General features: G+C 54.8%; 1 protein-coding gene across 4 annotated transcripts in view; it reads left to right on the top strand.

Annotated features, from left to right (window-relative positions):
- HPCAL1 (hippocalcin like 1) overlaps positions 1–15,231 on the top strand; it is a 90,335-nt gene extending 75,104 nt beyond the window's left edge. For 2 of the 4 annotated variants that reach the window (XM_066236656.1, XM_066236652.1), the window contains exons 3-6: positions 10,373–10,768; positions 12,542–12,647; positions 14,359–14,445; positions 14,801–15,231. In XM_066236656.1, coding sequence (XP_066092753.1) covers positions 10,391–10,768; positions 12,542–12,647; positions 14,359–14,445; positions 14,801–14,949 — 720 coding nt within the window. In that variant the 5' untranslated portion in view covers positions 10,373–10,390 and the 3' untranslated portion in view covers positions 14,950–15,231. Of the gene's footprint in view, positions 1–10,356; positions 10,769–12,541; positions 12,648–14,358 lie in introns of all 4 variants that reach the window. The other 2 variants (XM_066236655.1, XM_066236657.1) reach the window with 2 other exon arrangements.
- Positions 15,232–20,167: the final 4,936 nt, after the last annotated feature.

Below are 20,167 nucleotides of genomic sequence, written 5' to 3' on the forward strand. Positions count from 1 at the left end.
GCCCTGGGGACAGAGCCCAGGGGGCCACCTGCGTCTTCAAAACACCCAAGTCTAACATTTATAATGACATTTCTTAACCAACAGTTTCTATTTAAGATATCTTAGATGTGGCCCAACCTCATTCATTCGGGACCCATGAATTTAGAATTTGGAAATGGTTCATTTGGGGCTCATGAATTGAAAATGGAGTCATCAGTCAAGCAGGAGGCTGGCAGAAGTTTAGCTCTCTGGGGACAGGGGTTTAGCTGTCTTTAGATCCTGGGGACAGGGCTGTAAATTCCAGCTAAGTGAATGAACTTGGCTGTGGTGGAAGCCGCCACTGGGACCAGCTCAAAGACAGTGTGTAGGCATACGCGTGCCTCGGGGCTGCCCAGTCCAAAGTCATGTTGCACGATGGGGACAGGTGAGCTGTGAGGCTTGTGACTGATCCAGGATCACCAATGCCTCTGTCTCCATTCTGAAGATGAGATGACAGATGTGCTGATACAACCAGTTCTTTTTTTTTTGAGGATGAGAAACATCAACTTGTAGTTGCATCACTTTAGTTGTTAATTGATTGCTTTTCTTTTCTTTTTTTTTTTTTAATGGGAGACAGAAAGAGAGAGAGAGAGAGACAAAGAAAGGGACAGACAGACAAGAAGGAAGAGATGAGAAGCATCAATTCTTCGTTGTGGCACCTTAGTTGTCCATTGACTGCTTTCTCATATGTGCCTTGACCGGGCCCTACAGCAGACCTAGTGACCCCTTGCTCAAGCCAGCGAACTTGGGCTCAACCAGGACCATGTGGGACCATGTCTATGATCTCACAGTCAAGCCAGAGACCCCGCACTCAAGTTGGTGAGCCCGCACTCAAGCTGGCGACTTCGGGGTCTTAAACCTGGGCCTTTAGTGTCCCAGGTCGACGCCCTACCCACTGCGCCACCACTGGTCAGGCTGATACAGCCAGTTCTTAATCTGCTCATGACAGACGCCCACTCACTTACCGAACCTCACAGCACTGCCGTTTTAGCCCTTCCCCTTTACCTGAAAAAGAACTCGCAGGCATTTTTTCCAGGTAGTTTTGGACTAAGACTTGACAGATGTGAACTGCCCTTCAAGTGATTAGACTGATTCCTAGGGTTTGGTGGTATTTTACCTTCTTTCCTCTCGCTGCCCCTCCCTCATCCATTTGTTAATGGATGCATTTGTTCCATAAAGATCCACACTGGTCTGTACCATGATATTGTTAGTTCCATCATTGCTCGCAAAGGTGCCTGGGGGGTGACAGACCCGGAGCTGTGGAGCAGGGACGAGGCCCTTGCCAGGAGCCATCTCCCCAGAAACTCAGGCCTGAGGTCACCAAAGCTGAGATGCTGTCCTGGGCTCCCCACATCCCCAGGATCAAGTCTAGGCCTGTCTGGGCCCCTCTCCAGGCGGGACCCCTAAGCCAGCCCTCCCCAGTCACCTGCACGTTTTCACGCTCTCACACGTCCTCACACACAGCGGCAGGCTCCCTGAGACACCGCTTTCAACCCCTGTCCACGGGGGAGCGTTTTCCCAGAGGCTCCGGCTCCTGCACACCGTTCCTCACACCATGCCACAGTGGCTCCCTTTCCCATCTCAGATGCTTGTGTACAGGTGTCTGTGCAGACTTTGTAAGTATGTGAAATGGCTGTAGAATGAGTGAGTGAATGAGTGAATGGTGAACATGGCCCATGCTGTTTTTTCGAAGAATAGCAAATGCCTAGGAGTGAAGTCCTAGGGGGGCCCTGTGCGGCTGTGGTGGGAAGGCTTCGCCCTGAGCCCCCCCGCCCACCTCCCCGGCTGGGTTCTCCCCCACGGGGCCCAGAGTTGCATTGCTGCTTTGAGACAGGCAGTCCCACACCAGTGTGGGGGGAAGGGCTGGGGGGTGGGGGTGTGTGTGTGGTGTGTATACATGGTGTGTGTGTGCACAGGTGTGTCATGGGCCCACTGGGAGCTGTCCTGTCCTGCAGGGGTCTGACCCGCCTGGCATCTTCCAGGCAAGCCCAGACCTCTCCTAGGGCCTCTGTGGTTTGCTACCCGTCCTTCAGGGAACGGTCCTGCACGCAAGATCCTACATGCCCGTTTCAATGGACCCGAACCGGTTAGAAGCCACAGACTCCCAGGACACATCTTACCTTCAGAGATGAGCCCTTCATTTCCATGAGGAGTCCCGTCCCTCCCTCCCATCGAGGATGGATGGTTCATGGTATCCACGGGCCAACAAGGAGGGGCAGGACCCACGGAGCCCCAGGCTGCAGCCTGGGCCATGTGAGCTGGCTGAGGGCCCTGCCCCACTGGGGTGGGCCTAGGTTTCTTCCATCTTTCCTCTCATTTCCTCTTTGAAGAACAGGAGCTGGAATTTCACTGCTCCCCCCTCTGCACCACCCCCATGTGTTGGGCCTCTGTGATCCAGGCTCTCTTGCCCACCGGGCACGCAAACTAGAAGAGCTTACAGGGAAGTGCCTGCAGCTCCCAGCCTGGCCCAGCTGGAGACTAGGCTGGAGCTCCCCAGGTGTGCCCTAGGCTTCTTTTATCATGAAAGCTGTGATAACACCTTTGTGTATTTGTCGGAGGCGTTCAACTGCCCAAGCCCTTTCCCAGCCTTCACTTCTCTTTGTCCTCACCGCTACACAGTAAGATCAACAGGCGGGGAACCATGGCTCCCATTTTACCGCCAAGGAAACTGAGATCCTGAGAAAATTAAGAGACAGCCAAGACCATGTAGCTGGGTTGGGGGGAGGGGCTGGGAGGAGCCCCTGGCTGGGCCACTAATTGCATCCCTGCTGCCCAATGGGAGTCCCTTATGTGCCCAGCCACCATCCCACCGCCCCCTTGACCCTGACGTCCTGGTCCCATTTTATTTTTTTTTAATTTTTAATTTTTTATTTTTTTCATTTTTCTGAAGCTGGAAACAGGGAGAGACAGTCAGACAGACTCCCGCATGCGCCCGACCGGGATCCACCCGGCACGCCCACCAGGGGCGAAGCTCTGCCCACCAGGGGGCGATGCTCTGCCCATCCTGGGCGTCGCCATGTCGCGACCAGAGCCACTCTAGCGCCTGGGGCAGAGGCCAAGGAGCCATCCCCAGCGCATGGGCCATCTTTGCTCCAATGGAGCCTTGGCTGCGGGAGGGGACGAGAGAGACAGAGAGGAAAGCGCGGTGGAGGGGTGGAGAAGCAAATGGGCGCTTCTCCTGTGTGCCCTGGCCAGGAATCGAACCCGGGTCCTCCGCACGCTAGGCCGACGCTCTATCGCTGAGCCAACCGGCCAGGACCCCTGGTCCCATTTTATAGAGGAGCAAAGAGAGGCTTGGTCTGTATGGAGCATAGATACTGGGAACTGCCTGACTCCAGGCCCCTGCCTGGCACCCCTGGCCCCTAGCTGCCCACCCACTGTGTCCCCTGCAGGGTGTGTTGGGCACTATAGTCCTGGGGAAGGACTGTGGCTCATATCCGGGGCAGGGGATTCAGAGAGGAACTGGACTCACTCTGCTGTCTGCTGGGTGGGTCTTGCCCGTGGTTCTGACTGGTACCTGAGTCATTCTGAGGCCAGGTGGCACAAGTAGCGGGAGAAATGGACTCCAACGTGTGTGAGGCTGTTATCCGAAATCTCCACTCGGAACAAGCACAGCTGAGCCGGGGCTGACTCCGTGGTGGGTCAGATCTGGGGAGGGGCTGGGTTGGGGTGTCTGAAATCTCAGAGTAGCCCTTGCCTTCAGTCCGCAGTGTACAGCCTGCTGTGACTGCTTCGACTCCTTTCAAAAGCTCAGATTAGCTTGTGGTCCGCCCTAGGTCCTTGGGAAGGGGACGCTAGGGGACTCAGATGTTTCCATGTTGGAGTTTTTAATGTATGATCAAGCAGTCCCTGAGTCATGACTAGTCTATTCATTCTGTGTTCGTGGGGCTTGGGCATTTGCTGGGCAGGCTGGGGCAGAGGGGGGGTATCGTGTGCCCCACCTTCCAGTCCGTGCCCCCCCCCTGTTTCCTGTTCATCTCCTCCTACAATCGGCACTGCATTCCTGGCATACTTGAATGTCCCAGCCTCCTCCCCTTGTCTGCCCGCCGGGAGCACTCTCAGAACCTTGAAGTTTAGCTCAGACTTCACCTGTCGGGCCTCCCAGCCATCACACTGGGATGGGCCAGCTCCACTCCAGCTCCCTGGCATATCACCCTCTTGTCTCACGGCAGGGGAAGTGGGACTGTGGGTACCTGGGAAGGGGCTGTGTGTCTCGTTCAGCTCGTTCAGCCAGGTGTTCCCATGCCCAGCACAGAGCAGGCCTCAGAAACATTTGGGGGCACAGGGAACAAATGTAGAGACTTCCCTCTCCACTCCAGCTTGGCCTTTGGAGGTCTGCCACCGTAAGCCCTAAATTCACCTTCACAGCAAGGCACAAAGGCCCTGGGCAGGGAGAGGAAGTCCCAGGCTCTGTGATCAGGGGCCCCCACCTGGATTCCCACCCTCCGGCCCACCCCGCCCCTCGCCTGGCACCCCGCACTCTCTGTAGGAACGTGGAGCCCACATGTGGATGGACGTACTTAGTGATTTTGGCTTTATGGCAGGTCACGGAGTCTTGCCTTTGGTCCTATCGAGAGCCATTTTCCTGTTGCGTGGGCAGACTCCGTAAGGGAGGGGACCCTCCATCCAGCTTATCGGCACCCCCCTCATTCCTTCCCCAGAGGCCTGTTTATGTCTTTTCTACCTTCTTCCACTGGGGAAGGGGACGTTCCTCCCTGGAACACTCGAGTGGCAGTGATGTCAGGTCTGGGGTGAGGCCCCTCCACTCAGGTGAGAGCTCTGAGGGGCAGTAAGCCCCCAGCTGGGGACCCTATAGCTGGAGATGTGTTCCCAAGGATGGGAGGACAGGGCCCTCGTTTGGTGAGTGAACACCCACACCCCTCAGGCTGACGCACTCATGGCCCTGCACTCTGTAGCCGCTGCTCCTGTGCTGGTAAATGGAACTTTACAGAACACCAAGTCTGAATTACAGAATGTCCTGTCTGGGGCCTTAGACCCAAGCCATCCTCATCCCGGATGTTGCTTCCCATGTCCCTAGTACTGGGAGGGCCACAAATGCCAGCGCAAGAAAGGCCTAGGAGAGGTAGTCAACCTTTTTATACCTACCGCCCACTTTTGTATCTCTGTTAGTAGTAAAATTTTCTAACCGCCCACCAGTTCCACAGTAATGGTGATTTATAAAGTAGGGAAGTAACTTTACTTTATAAAAAAAAATTTTTTTTTTTGTATTTTCTGAAGCTGGAAACGGGGGGAGACAGTCAGAGAGACTCCTGCATGTGCCCGACCGGGATCCACCCGGCACGCCCACCAGGGGGCGACGCTCTGCCCACCAGGGGGCGATGCTCTGCCCCTCCAGGGCGTCGCTCTGTTGCGACCAGAGCCACTCTAGCGCCTGGGGCAGAGGCCAAGGAGCCATCCCCAGTGCCCGGGCCATCTTTGCTCCAATGGAGCCTTGGCTGCGGGAGGGGAAGAGAGAGACAGAGAGGAAGGAGAGGGGGAGGGGTGGAGAAGCACACGGGCGCTTCTCCTGTGTGCCCTGGCCGGGAATTGAACCCGGGACTTCTACACGCCAGGCCGACGCTCTACCACTGAGCCAACCGGCCAGGGCCACTTTATAAAATTTATAAAGCAGAGTTACAGCAAGTTAAAGCGTATAATAATTACTTACCAAGTACTTTATGTCAGATTTTCGCTAAGTTTGGCAGAATAAATCTTTATAAAATAACTTACTGTAGTTAAATCTATCTTTTTATTTATACTTTGGTTGCTCCGCTACTGCCCACCATGAAAGTTGGAACGCCCACTAGTGGGCGGGAGGGACCAGGTTGACCACCACTGGCCTAGGAGAAGCCCATCAGTCCCTCACCTGCTCCTTCAGGCGGCACTGTGCCGGGCCCTGGGAACACGCAGCCGTTATTTAAGGTATATTTGCCGGGCACTAGCTGTGCCAGGCCCTGCTCTGGGCGCTGCAGGGACATGGCGAACAAAAGGAAGCAGACAGTCAACAAACATGTCAACATGATGCCAAGTGCAGGAAACGCGAGGAGGAGGGGCTGGTGCACAGGGTCAGGGCTGCTGTGTGGGGTGGCCACTCTCTCTGAGTGGCATCCCCAGGAAGACGTGCCCAGGCCCAAACCTGACCGTGGAGGTGTTGAGGTGGCAGCGTGCCATGCAGATCCAGAGGTGAAGGAGGAGCGGCCCATGGAGGGAGCTGCGAACGGGAAGGCCTGGAGACTAGAACAGGCTCTTTGGGTTCTCCCACTGGCCTGGGGGAGGTGCTCTTCTTCCCCAAGGGGCTCACGTCTAATGAGGGGAAACCAGTAAATGATAGAACAAAAGTCCAGGTCTTAATAGAAATAGGCTTAAAAAATGCTACTAGAGGCCGTGGCCATTTGGCTTAGCAGTAGAACGTCAGCCCGGTGTGTGAAAGTCCAGGATTCAATTCCTGGCCAGGGCACACAGGAGAAGTGCCCATCTGCTTCTCCACCTTTCCCCCTCTCCTTCCTCTCTCTCTCTCTCTTCCCCTCTCACAGCCAAGGCTCCATTGGCACAAAGTTGGCCCGGGCACTGAGGATGGCTCCATGGCCTCCGCCTCAGATGCTAGAATGGCTCTGGTTGCATTGGAGCAATGGCTCAGATGGACAGAGCATTGCCCCCTGGTAGGCATGCTGAGTGGATCCCGCTCAGGCACATGTGGGAGTCTCTCTGCCTCCCCGCTTCTCACTTCAGAAAAATGAATGAATGAATGAAATGAATGAATGAATGCTACGGGAAATGCACCCTGAGAAGGTGACATGTGAGTCAGGCTTCAGATGATGTGAATGTGCTGGGCGCTCCTGGGCCACTGAGGCAGGGGCCACAGGGATGGACCGGTGCTCTCAGAGGCCCACACTGTGTGGGGAGAGTGACCCATGGGTCCTCTTTCTGTGGCAGTGGCCATTTCTGCAAGGGAAAGGAAGTGCTCTTAGGGATTTTTCTCCTTTTCTCTACCTCTTCCTTTCCCCTAGCCTCAGGGAAGGCCAGGCTCTGGGGGGGGGGAAGGGAGGACTGCTCAGGATGGGGGAGGGGCTTCCTGCCCAGCTTGGTCTGCGGCGCTCCCTCCCTTCTTCCCACTCTCCTTTAGAGTATTTCCCTTTTTTCTTAAGCTTTGGGGAGTCGTGGAGATTTTAAGAGGGTGGGGACGAGCACGGAAGTCAGAGGGTTTTCAATTGGATTTCTCAACTGCGGGTCACCGGCCTGGAGCCCATCCAGCTGGTGAAACTAAGGTGAGGCAACCTGATTTCAGGAAGCCCGCCGGAAATGGGCTCCCTCCCCAGCAGGTGGAATTTGGATCTCGGCACACCCTGTAACTACCAGCTCCAGGGGTGTTTAACCTCTTCCTTCCCCAGATCTCCGTGGGGGGCTCTGCCTGTTCACCCACAGAAGAGGGGGAGAAACATCCCCTCTCTGCAGCCCTGGCACCTCTGCCTTCCGCCTTAGCCAGGATCAGACCTGGCCTTCATTGCAGCTGGCCTCTGGCAAAGTTCTTGAAGCTGCTGGAAGTAGAAACTTGTGGGACTCACAGAATTGTGGAATGCAAACACCATTATCTTTCACTGGAGGAAGGACACCTCTTCCAGCTGGGTTACAGTTAGCACTGGGCCTGTAAACAGGGTGCCAGTGAACATGAGGAGTCCCTTTTGGGCGACCCCAGATCCATGAGTGTCCCAAGGATCACCCAGGGCTGAGCAGGAAGCACATCGCCACATACGTGTGTGATTTTGACTTTTTCAGTCGACACACTAAAAAATTAAAAAGATGAGATTAAATGTTACCAATATGATTAATTGAGCCCACTGCATCTCAAATGGTATCGTTTTTCATTTCACATGTCATCCATCAGGATAGGAAGATTATGCACGAGATATTTTACATTATTTTTTCCTCGTAAAGCTGTCAAAATCCAGTGTTGGTTTTACCCTTAAGGCGCATGCATGAATTCAGATCGTCCATATTAAAAGTGCTCAGTTGCTACAGGGGAGTGGAGGTTAATGTATTGGACAAATCTAGCTTAGATGGAGAAACGGAGGCAGTCGCCCGTTGGAGGGGGCGTGGCAGGGTCAGGGTCAAAAATCCGGGAGGCGGGGTCTCAAGCCCAGGTCCTGGGGCGCCTGCCCCACTGCGCCCTCTGGCGTCCACCGAGCCACACTGCAGCCTGATCCTCTTTAGGTGGCTGCTCCCTGCACCTGTCCCCTCCTCGGAGCAGCTGCACTAGAAGCCAAGCCTGCAGGCAGCTTGCCTATCCCCGGCTTACTTGGAGGAAAGAGAGACACAAATGCAGTCTGCCCTTCTCTCCCTCAGACTGGGCTCAGCCCCTGTAGGAGCATTTGTCCATGGTGGGCCATTTCTGTCGGGAAATGAAATGCCGGCTCTGTCTTTGCAGAAAAGCTTGCTTTTTACCAGCCACCTCCCCAGCCAGCCTAGCCATCAATAAAGTTAGTTCCCTGGCTTAGTGACTAACAGAAAGGTCACTGTGCTGGCCGTGTCCCACGTCCCCGTTCCCCATGAGGCTGCCTGTTTTGGGCCCAGAGCCTCGGAGAGCGGGCTGAAATGCGGTTCTTCATAATAATTGTTTCTTCTGGGCCTTCAGCAAGCCAGGCACCCGCAGGCCCGCCCAGAGAGTGGCATGGCACGAGGGCTTGGTGATCTGTGGCTGCAGTTAGGACTATCGCTGTTCGTGCTTTGCTGCTGAAATGGGCAGGTGTGAGTGACTTGCCTGTGTGCTCAAGTATGGTAGAGGCTTTGAAGCAGGACCCATGCCCGATGCCTCTGTTCCCCCATGAAATAGCCGGGATGGTGGTGGGTACGAAATATGTTATTAATTATTTGTTCAGAGTCCATTCAAGATTCCCAAAGATGATCAACACTGGATTATATTCATTCTCTGTGACTATACCTTATTGTGTTTTTTAAATATGTAAATAATAAAAACAGCAGCAGCTGGTAGGGTGGCCAGCTTTTTGTGGAGGACTCCAAATGTAGCGTTTTTATTTATTTATAACTTTGTAACTTTTTTCATTTATTGATTTCAATGAGAGAGAAAGGGAAAGAGAGAGAGAGAGAGAGAAAGAGAGACAGGAACATCAATCTGTTCCTGTATGAGCCCTGACCCGAGATGGAACCGGCAGCCTCTGAGTTTCAGGATGGTACTCTAACCAAGCTATCTGGCCAGGGCTATTTATTTTTTGTTTATTTTATTGATTTTAGAGAGAGGAAGAGAGAGAGACAGGAACATCAACCTGTTCCTGTCTGTGCCCTGACCAGGGATTAAACTGGCAAGCTCTGCACTTCAGGACAATGTTCTAACCAACCGAGCTATCCCGGCTGGATACAAACAGCCTGTAGTGTTTTTAGGTCTTGTTGGGGGTGCAAGGGTGGTTCAGTTTCTCCAGAGAAAGACTCTTCAGTTTTGTGGGTTGAAGCTGGCCAGACCCATGCTAGTGAGGGCCGGGGAGCAGTTTGTGGGCTCTATTTGGTGTGTAGACTTCCCTTTAACTTTTGCGTTGGTTCTTCACCCCACTTGTCCGGGCCTGTGGTTCCCCTGCCCAGAGTCTGTCCACAGGCTCCGCGCCGTTGGAGATGCGGGATGTAGTCACCTGACTGCCGCGTTGTGGTGCTGCCTCACTGTTTGCACACCCAGTCCCAGATCACCCTGCTTAATGCAATACAGGAGCATTTCCTGCTTGTGTTATGTGGCTTTGGGGCGAGGGGTACTCTGTTCCACACAGTCAGTCATCCAGGGGCTTAGCCATCTTCCTCATCCCTCTCAGCTGGGGCTTGGGAATGAGTAGACATCTGCTGTGTGCGGGGAACGGCTTCTCTGCTGTGCACCCGGAATACTAGTTATACACCATCCTTAGGAGGACTAGGAAAGTGGTGCGGTGAGACGAGGAAGCCTGGTTGAGAAAGACTATGTGGCTGTGCCCGCTGGGGCCTCCAGTCTTCCCCTGGGTGCTCTGTGCCCCGCATGCAGGCAGGAGAGTTGCTGAGAGCAGGCCCGGAAGAGGTGGAGTCACCCCATCCTCATTCCACCTGCCAGAACACAGTCCATGCCCACCGGGCTGCAGGGGGCTCTGGCCAGTGTAGTCCAGCCGGATGCCCAGGAAGAAAAGGAAACCATGATGCATGGACCATGGCCCCCCCTTCCCGCACGGGTCCTGGCAGGGCTGAGACAGCCGTGCCCTGTGATGTAGCACCATCTCCAGCTCTGGGTGCAGGGCTTACAGGGGACATTTCTCAGCCCACTCAGTGGCTGTGGACATTGGGGAACCAGCCCCCGCCCTACAGTGACCCCAGCAGAGCCCTTGTCCTGCAGGTGTAGCTGCCGGCCACCATGGGCAAGCAGAACAGCAAGCTGCGGCCCGAGGTGCTGCAGGACCTGCGGGAGAACACGGAGTTCACGGACCACGAGCTGCAGGAGTGGTACAAGGGCTTCCTCAAGGACTGCCCCACCGGCCACCTGACCGTGGACGAGTTTAAGAAGATCTACGCCAACTTCTTCCCCTACGGCGACGCCTCCAAGTTCGCCGAGCACGTCTTCCGCACCTTCGACACCAACGGCGACGGCACCATTGACTTCCGGGAGTTCATCATCGCGCTGAGCGTCACCTCCCGTGGCAAGCTGGAGCAGAAGCTCAAGTGGGCCTTCAGCATGTATGACCTGGACGGCAACGGCTATATCAGCCGCAGCGAGATGCTGGAGATCGTTCAGGTAGGGCGCCTGCGCGGCTGCCGGCTGGTGGGCTGGGGGCCTGCGGGTCCCCAGGGCCAGGTCCGCTCTCAGACAGGGCTCCTGTCCCGTGGTGTCTGTGGCCATGTTCCAGGTTGCTGCCTGCTCCTATTTTTAAAAATTTTTTTATTAAATGAGAGGCGGGGAGGCCGGCAGGCAGAGAGACAGGCTCCTGCATGCGCCCTGACCAAGATCCAGCCCGCAAGCCCATTAGGGGGCGATGCTCTGCCCATCTGGGGGCGCTGTCCTGTTGTTCAGCAGCTGAGCTATTTTAGCACCTGAGGCGAGGCCATGGAGTCACCGTCAGCACCTGGGGCCATTGCTCAAGCCATTTGGGCTGGGGCTGTAGCTGCAGGAGGGGAAGATTGAGAGAGAGAGAGAGAAAGAGAGAGAGAGAGAAAGAGGCAGAAGTGGGAGGGGTAGAGAAGCAGATGGTCGCTTCTCCTGTGTGCCCTGACTGGAAATCGAACCTGGGACATCCACACCCCAGGCCGATGCTCTACCACTCAGCCAACTGGCCAGGGCTGCTGCCTGCTCCTTTGCTGTGCTCTTCTGGAAGTGGGCAGCTGGTACCTGAGTGGCGAGTCCTTGCCAGCAGTCATGAGAAGTCACTGCTAACAGCAGGCCCAGCCTAAGTACTCTGAGGGCGGGAGGCCCAGCTGCTACACCTTTTTTAAAATGGACTGGTGTGTTAAGTACCTCCAGCCCACCAGAGACCTTGGAGGGCTTGGCTTCCCGCCGCACTCGGCAGGTGTCGGCCCAGCCCCAGGAGGATGTCCTGGGAGAGGCACCCTGTGCACACAGGCCCTGAAGTGCACGCTGCCCGAGCCATGAGGCTAATGGAAGACGGGCGAGGAGGGAAAGGAGCAATAGATTCTAGAACCTCATTCAGGGTCATTCTGTGTGTCTTTGTTTCGTTTTAATGCCCTGCTGTTAAGATGCAACAGCTCTCATACTTCTGCTGGTCCTGGTCTGCTGTTTCAGGAGTGAGTGTGGCAGCCACGCCATTTCCGCCCAGAGTCCCACAGTGGGGCTGCCCCTCCCCCGGCATGTGACTCTGATGACCTGCTAGCCAGTGGCCTCATCACAGACTGTACACACACACACACACACACACACACACACACACACGCACACCACTGCGCAGGGGCACCAGCCGGGGCTGGAACCCTCGGACCAAGCCCTTGGATGGCAGTGCCCAAAGGAGAGGGCTCTCCGTCCTGCCAGAGAGCCCTGGGTCACCCTGGGTCGCCCTGGGGCTGACCCCGTCTGGCTGGTTCTGTGGCTCTCTCCATGGGTTTCAGAGCTGAGTCTTTTTTATTCTTAACGGAGGTCTAGTGATCATGTAGTAGGATGCGCGTGTGCAGCATGGGTTGTACAAAGGCCTGTGTCACCACCAACCTCGGTGGGTATGGAATACTCCCAGCTCCCCAAAAGGCTGCCTCGGGCGCCTTCTCTCACCGCCCACCCCCAGACCCCCACCCCATCTGTGACCGTTGCAAGAAATCATGTTGCGTGCTCTTCAACTTCCCATAAGTGTGTCTGGCTTCTTTTGCTCAACATGCCATCTGCGGTTTTCACCCAAGTTGTTAGGAGTAGTAGGGGACGCTCTTCTAGCTGGGGAAGGGTCCTGAAGGCCTGTGAGCATCCTGACCACTACGTGCTGTGACATGGGCTGGATGGAAGCTCACAGCTGCCCCCTTCGCCCAGGTATGTTCCAGAATCTGAGCACACACTTCCTGTGTCCCTTTGCAGGCTATTTACAAGATGGTGTCCTCTGTGATGAAGATGCCTGAGGACGAGTCCACCCCGGAGAAACGGACAGACAAGATCTTCAGGCAGATGGACACCAACAATGACGGTAGGGTGCTGGTCCCCTTGTGTCTGTGTGACGTGGCTGGGAGCAAAGATGTGTTGGGGACATTTTCCTCCTGCTCTGCAGTTTCTGAGGCCTCCTGGCTCACCCACTCCTCCAATGAGCTAGGGGAAGAGCCGGGAGGACCTGGGGCTGCATCTGGCTTAGTCACTGTGCCCCTGAGCCACAGTCTCCTTCTAAAATGGGGTGCCCTGTAGGTGTAGCACTGGTGCTGATGGCCTGGAGGAGGAGGCGTGGCATGTGGTGCTTTCTGAAGCTTCTCAGCCTGAGGGCTTGGGGAGGGGCAGGTGATAAAAACGCTCCACCAGTTGCCCTGGTCCGTAGCTCAGCTGGTTAGGGCATTGTTCCAATATAGTAAGGTTCTGGGTTTGATCCCCGGTCAGGGCACATATAAGAAACAGTGGACTCATGAATAAATAAAACAACAAATTGATGTTTCTTTCTCTGTCTTTCTCTAAAACCAATTAAAAATATATATACTGTTTAAAGTCCAAAAAGCTGAAGGGGAGAAAGAAAGGCCAAGAGCTCCACTGAGTAAGCAAAGGGTCTGGGGAACTCCTCTCCTGGGGAGGGGGTGGCTGTCCCCTTCCTTACTAATCCAGCCCTTAGACTGGACACTGTTTAGTCTCCTGTGGGGCCAGCCTGCCTGCCCTCCGTGGGGGGCCCATAGGAGTGGCCTTCCTCTCTGCTGGACAGGTGGGAGGTCCCTGCCCACGGGCTATCTGTCGTCTGCTACCTGCTCCTGGCTCCCTGGCGGAACCTCACTAGTGGAGCTCGTCCTCTGGACCGGGCCTGGGCTGAACCCCTCAAGTGCTTCTTGTAATGCTCCCAGTGGCCCTTTGAGATGGGTGTTCCTATGGTCCCTGAGAGGGCGAGAGGTTGGTAGCTGGCCACTGCTCCGCTGTGCGCTGGGCGTGGGCTCCAAGCTGCTGCTGAGCCCCGGTGAATGTCTCTTCTCCCCTTCGTGGCTGCAGACTCTCAGCACAGGCCAGCGGTGGGCTCCTCAGGGCACAAGCCACAAACAGAGTCTGCTTCACACCTCAGTCCTGCCCCACACCTGCGCCTGGGACAGGGGCTGCTGGGAGGGCACCAGTGTGTCTCTGGCACTGCTCCCTCTGGAACTCGAGTGTCTATAGCACCTTAGTTTAAAAAACTGCTTTCCTGTCTCCTGATCCTAGAAGTAGTGGGGTCTGTGGGGCGGGACCAAGGGTGAGGGAGGCGCCAGCTGGACCCTCCCCGTGGCTGGTCTCTCTAGGTCCCACCCACCCCGAGAGGCAGGGGCAGGATCTGAAGGCGGTTTTCCGGGCCTGCCCGTGCCACCGCTTCCAGTGGGCAGTGACCCTGGCGGCCCTGGGCTGCCTCGGGCCCCATCAGCCCTGGATTCGTCACGGGTTAGAGGCAGAGGCCATGTCCCTTCCTGGGCAGGTCACATCTTTCTTAGGTAAAGCGTGGGCTGATTGCTAAAAGGGTTTAAATGGCCCACCTGCCACATCGTGCTGTCACAGTGCACTAAGCAGTGAAAGCAAAAAGGTTTTTTCCAGAAGCACCCACGAAGAAAATGGCGCCCAGACAGCGTCCAGCCTCATGAAAGCTCAACAAAAGGGGGTGGCCCTGACGTGAGAGCTGTCCCCGTGCTCTGGAAGGTAGTGAACAGTGAGCCCTGGCTAACTCCTATCTCCCGTGTTCCCTCCCACAGGCAAACTGTCCCTGGAAGAATTCATTAAAGGTGCCAAGAGCGACCCCTCCATCGTCCGGTTGTTACAGTGTGACCCCAGCAGTGCAAGTCAGTTCTAAGGGACCTGACATCTGGACAGTTACAGGGAAACACAGGCTTGTCTCGCCGTTTAAGCTTAGCTTGCAAACGTGGATGCCTCCTCCAATCATTCCTGCTCCCCCAGGCCAGGCTAGGTTCCATGTGGCACCTGCCTGGCCCCGCGGTTGCGCCTCTCTCTTCCGCCTGGCCCCCTCCCAGCCCTCCCCGCCCCGTCCAGGGCAACCTCCAGGGATGTTTACACGCAGGGCTCCGTGTTCTTGCTTCCAGGGCACCTCCCGCCCTCAGGGAGCCCAGAGGACACCCCCGAGGACACTGGTGGGACTAAGATGGCGCCAAGGCGAGCTAATTTATTTTGTGATTGCAGGTGACTCCATGGGTAAGGTGAGGACCAGAACGGAGGGAGAGTGGATGGCAAGCCCTCCCCGTGCATGGCACCACCTCGCACGTTCATTTTCTCTGACCAAAGCCGCTCGCACGTACATATACTGTGGTCTCCTTTCTTTTCATGTATAAATTATACGTATGGTGATGTGAAGTGTCACGTGTACGTCCCGTATTTAATGCCTCGATCGCCTCTGAAGCGTGGTTCCCTCATGGCCTGTGACCCCTCTGACCCCAGTTCTTTTGTGGTATTTATGCCCTCTATCTGCCCGTTTCCAGAGGAAATGCATGTGTGCCCGTTGCCGTGGAGACCCCCGGTCCATGTAGTGAATGCAGGCATCTGTGTAAGGTTTGTCATGTTGATCGGTCCGGCATTTCCTGTATTAAAATGATCAAATAAACAGAATTCTCCGAGTTGTGTGTTGGCCTGTGAGAGCCCCGTTCTGCTGCCTGGGGCCCTCAGCACTCTCAGTAAAGGTGGGTTCAGGGGATTCGGCGGCTGTTTGTAAACTCGGCCCCTCCTGTGTCCCCGTAGTCATCACTGTGTCTGTAAATCTTGTGCCACCTGTGTTTCAGTATCTGCCTAATGCCAAGATGTATTGGTAAAAATACAAGATGACTATTCTTGGCAGGTTTGACTGGAACACGTCTGCCTCCCCCATCCTGTGAGTTAATCCAGGAGGTAGTAGGGCAGCAGGTACCAGTGAGGACAGAGCGGGCCCTCAGGGCATCATTTAGGGGACCCTGGGGGCAGACCTCCTTTCTCAGCCTGTGGCCATCCTTCCGTTCCCAGCAATGGAAAGCCCAGCAGGACGTACTTCAGCTCTAGGGATGTTTGTCCAAAGGCAGCCTGTGGTAGGCTTGGCTGATGCAGCAGCTCAGGGTCCCCACAGGGCTGTCACCATTCTGGGCCGTATAGCTGACATGGGAGCATCCCGTGGGCAGCAAGAGAAGCAGCTCTGTCCTCCGTTCATTCTTGAGGAGAGCTTTCTGGAATGTTCCCTCCTCCCTACCAGTCTCACTGCTTAATAGCTGAAAACCAGGCCAGGCCTTGGCCAGGAGCATGAGGTGACCGTGACTGGCCAGTCTAGTCGCACCCCTGGCTGGGCGCGGCTCTCCTCCGTAGGGCATGGCACCAGCAAGGGAACAGGATTGGGGTTCTCTTTATTTCTCTTTCTCTCTCTCTTTTTTTTTTAATTAAGCGAGAGGAGGGGAGGCAGAGTCAGACTCCCACGTGCATCCTGACTGGGATTTACCCGGCAAGCCCACTAGGGGGCGATGCTCAACTGAGCTATTTTAGCACCTGAGGAAAGGCCACGGAGCCATCCTCAGTGTACGAGGCCAACTTGCTCAAACCCTTTAAGTCATGGCTGCGGGAGGGAAGAGAGAGAGAGAGAGAGAGGAGACAGAGAAAGAGAAGGGAGGGGTGGCCAAACAGATGGTCACTTCTGTGTGCTCTGACTGGGAATCGAACCCAAGACATCCACATGCCAGGCCAATGCTCTACCATTGAGCCAACTGGCCAGGGGCTCTGTTTCCAAAATGGGCACCAGCAGTGCCTGTCACACCTGCCCACGGGCCAAGGGCCTCTCTGAGCCTCACCTGCAGAAGGGGCCTAACAAGGAGGCAGGTGATCAAAATAAGAGGGCTGAGCGTGGAGCTGTTCGGAGACTGACTCACAGCAGGTTTTCAGGTGGTGGCTATTTTGTTGATTCCAGTCATCTTAATATGTTTTAAGACTTCATACCTCCCAATAGAAACGATGAGTCCATCTGTAAGTGCCTTCTGAGCCAGTGGCACCACTGGGGGCTGGTTGGCGGTGAACCTCCTGACAACGTGCCCACAGCTGCAGCCATGAAGAGCAGCACCACAGGACTGGGTGGGAGGGTGGGAGGGTGAGGCCAGGTGGATCCAATTGACTACAAAGAGGCAAGATGGTGCCTTCCTCTGCCTGGTGGGGAGGAGTCTCCCTTCCGTGAGGGGCTGGAAGTTAGCAAAGTAGAACTGGCAAAGGTTACCCCTGCAGTGTGTGTTTGGGGCCTGCTGTGCTGCAGTGGGGGGCATTGCCCAGCAGACACAGATGACGGTGACCCTGTGTGGGGTTCTCCAGGGTAAACGACCAATAGGGTATCTCTGTGAGGTATGAGGTACTGGAGAACCAGCAGTGAAGGAACGCTCTGGGCCTGGGCCTGAGGCTGGACGAGGGCTGTTTACGGAGCAGACATTCTGGAGGGTGGGCCTGGTGCTGGAGGAACCGTGTGGTGAGTGCAGGGTCTTGGGGAGGGCAGGGAGTGGGGTCTCCTCTGCATCACCTGTGAGCTCTTTCCAGCTTCTGGGACTGAGCTTGAGGTGGGCTTCCCTGGGGCCCAGACCAGATTGGGAGCTGTCTCCAAGGGCCTGCCCAACTACCTGCCCTCCTGCATCCTAGCAGGGCCCACTGGGCCCTCCTGCACCCTATCAGGGCCCGCTGGCCCCATCTTGGCCTTGGCCAGAGAAGGAGGCTGTTGTCTCCCTCCCGCCTGTGAGTTGGGTGTGCCCACGGCTCATGCACACTCTCCGTGTGCACACACCTGCCCTTGCTGCCTGTCACTCACACCCCCAGCTTAGCTGTCGGCTTCTACAGCACAGCACAGTCTTCAAGGGCCTTCGTGGCACGTGTGCTCCACCTGCAGGTGAGGAGGGAACAGGAACGGGGAGGGATCTGCCCCCTAGACCCATCACCAGCCCGACTCCTCAGTGCTCACTTGGTCCCAGGATGGCAGTGGCAGGATCAGAACTAGCCAGATCATCTGAGCCTCTCACCCCAACAGCACCCCTTTCATTGGTGGGGGGGGGGGTTGTGTGTCCATATGTCTCCACTGGGTCTGTATTTGAGGAGGGCGGATAGTGTCATCTGTGGCCGAGTCTGCAGATGGGCTCTGTGGGACGGATCCAGTTTGAAGTGTGTCCGTCCTATGTGGGGGTGTCATACGCATACCCAGGTGTGTCCTTGGCAGAGACTCTGCGTTGAAGGTCTGGAGCACTGGCCTGGGTATGTGTCAGCAAGGGGCTGGCTCCTGGGGATGTGTGTGAGGCTGTGTGGAGTGGCAGCCCTCGAAACTCAATTGCAGGTGTTGGGGGGGACCCAAGCCCATCTGTCCCTGGCCCGCCACTGGCCCAGCCCTGCTCCTGCTGTAGGGCCTCCGCCCTGCCTGCCCCTGGCCCCAGTGGGGACAGACAGTGGCCTCCCTGAACTTCATCTTGTCCACACACCAAGCCATTCCTTTATTTCTAATAATTTTTGTTACTGAATTGGTTAAGTTATATAGGTCTCAGGTGTACAGTTCTGTAAGACATCATCTGTATATTGTAGTGTGATCACCACCCCAAGTCTCCCTCCATCACCATCTATTCCCCACATCCCCTCCAGCTCCTCCCTCCACTGTAAGCAGGACAGTGAAGATTATGATACCTGGAAGGGTTCCTTCATAGCAGGTTTTTCTCAGTCTGATGATGAGATTTGGAGGGTACCTGGGGCCCCAACCAAATGTGCAGAAGTAATTGCCGTCCATCCGTTTCCTCTTCCGGGAGGCGTCGTGGGAGGTGGGAAATGAAGGGAAGGAAAGCTAAGATGATAGAGTAGAAACATGCAAGTTTGGCTGTGGGCACTTACTTTCGAAGATGGCAGTAGAGTATAAAGTTTGATTATAGGAGCACTAATTGGTTTACTTAACAACATTGCTATGTACAGAAGAGCTGGGGCCCTGCAGCGAACGAGGGTGCACTTCTGCTGCTGGTGGGTTCCATAAAACGGGCACTGTGTTGGAGAAAGGGTTGTAGGTATCCTGCGATATTGGTAAGTATTGTGGGTTGAGGGGAGAAGGATGATTAGCATGAACGTTTACAGAATGTGGATGGAGATTGGACTGGTTGGGAGTGGCACAAGAGGCGTTTTGGAAAAGGCAGAGCAAGTGATGTGCAGATGCTGGAGGAGGGCTGGCGGGGCCTCTCCCTGTGCCGTGTGCCCTCCATGTCGCCCTTCTCTTGATAGAAGGGCTCCATGTGGAGGGGCATCTTTTCAGAAACTCCTATCTTCAGGCGACCTATATTCCTCCTGGTTTGCAATTAATTTGAACTTCAGAGTTTGATGAGTATATCCATTTACCTGAACTTACGGGCATGTTAGGTTATTTGCTTATTAATTTTAGAGTGGAGAGAGAAAAGTGGGGAGGGGCAGGAAGCATCAACTCCCATATGTGCCTTGACCGGGTTTCAAACTGGTGATCTCAGTGTTCCAGGTTGACACTTTATCCTCTGTGCCCCCACAGGTCAGGTGGTTAGGTTTTTATTTTTAGAGCAAGAGGGAGAGACAGATAAACATCGCTTTGTTGTCCCACTCATACATGCCGCCGTTGGTTGATCTTGTGCCTTGACTGGGGATTGAACCTGCAACCGTAGCATATTGAAATGACATTCTAATCAACTGAGCTACCCAACCAGGGCCAGCAGGTCAGGTTTTTAAATGACATTCATGGACCAATTAGATTATAAATCAGTAACACTGCTTTAATTTCTTGAACCCAGAATCTACCACTCTATACGTCAATTTATATCTCATTTCCCTGAAACTCTGAAAAATAAGGCAAAGAAATGGAGCATTGGTCCATTCAGGCCTATCTGTTGTACCGAATCTGAATCTTTTCTCCAACATCTTAAGTAACTCTATACTTTGTTTTGTTTAATAGAAGTGACTGATGACTGCACAACTAAGTGGAACGAATGAGTATCTCTCCATTTCTTTAAAAAAGAAAAGAAAAAAGCCAGACTTATGGTGGTGCAGGGGTTAGACCGTTGACTCCCTGGCTCAAAACCCCAAGGTTGCCAGCTTGTGCACAAGGGCACCAGCTTGAGTGTGGGATCATCAATGGGACCCCAAAGTCACTGGCTTGAGCCCAATGGTCACTGGCTCAGCTGGAGTCTCCTAATCAAGGCACCTATGAGATGCAATCAATGAACTCAAGTGCCCCAACTACAAGTTGACTGATGCTTCTCATCTCTCTCTTCCTGTTAGGCATCAACTTGCCATTCCACTTAATTGTTGCCTTTAGTTGTGCACTCATTGGTTGCTTTTTGTACATGCCCTGTGTACTAGGATGAGACTATCCATTGAGCCACCTGGCTAGGGCACTTCCCCCACTCTTGATCTCCTGGTTTCCCAATCTCATTTTTTCCCAGCTACTACTTAACATACAGCATGTAGTTAAGGTGTCCAGCACAGTTTGATTGACATTTGAGAAATGGTCACTGCAACAGTTAACATCTCCATCCCCTCATGTAATTAACCTTTTAAAACCACATTTATGATTCACTC

The sequence above is a fragment of the Saccopteryx bilineata genome, chromosome 6 (genome assembly GCF_036850765.1).
Source record: "Saccopteryx bilineata isolate mSacBil1 chromosome 6, mSacBil1_pri_phased_curated, whole genome shotgun sequence".
Taxonomy (NCBI): domain Eukaryota; kingdom Metazoa; phylum Chordata; class Mammalia; order Chiroptera; family Emballonuridae; genus Saccopteryx; species Saccopteryx bilineata.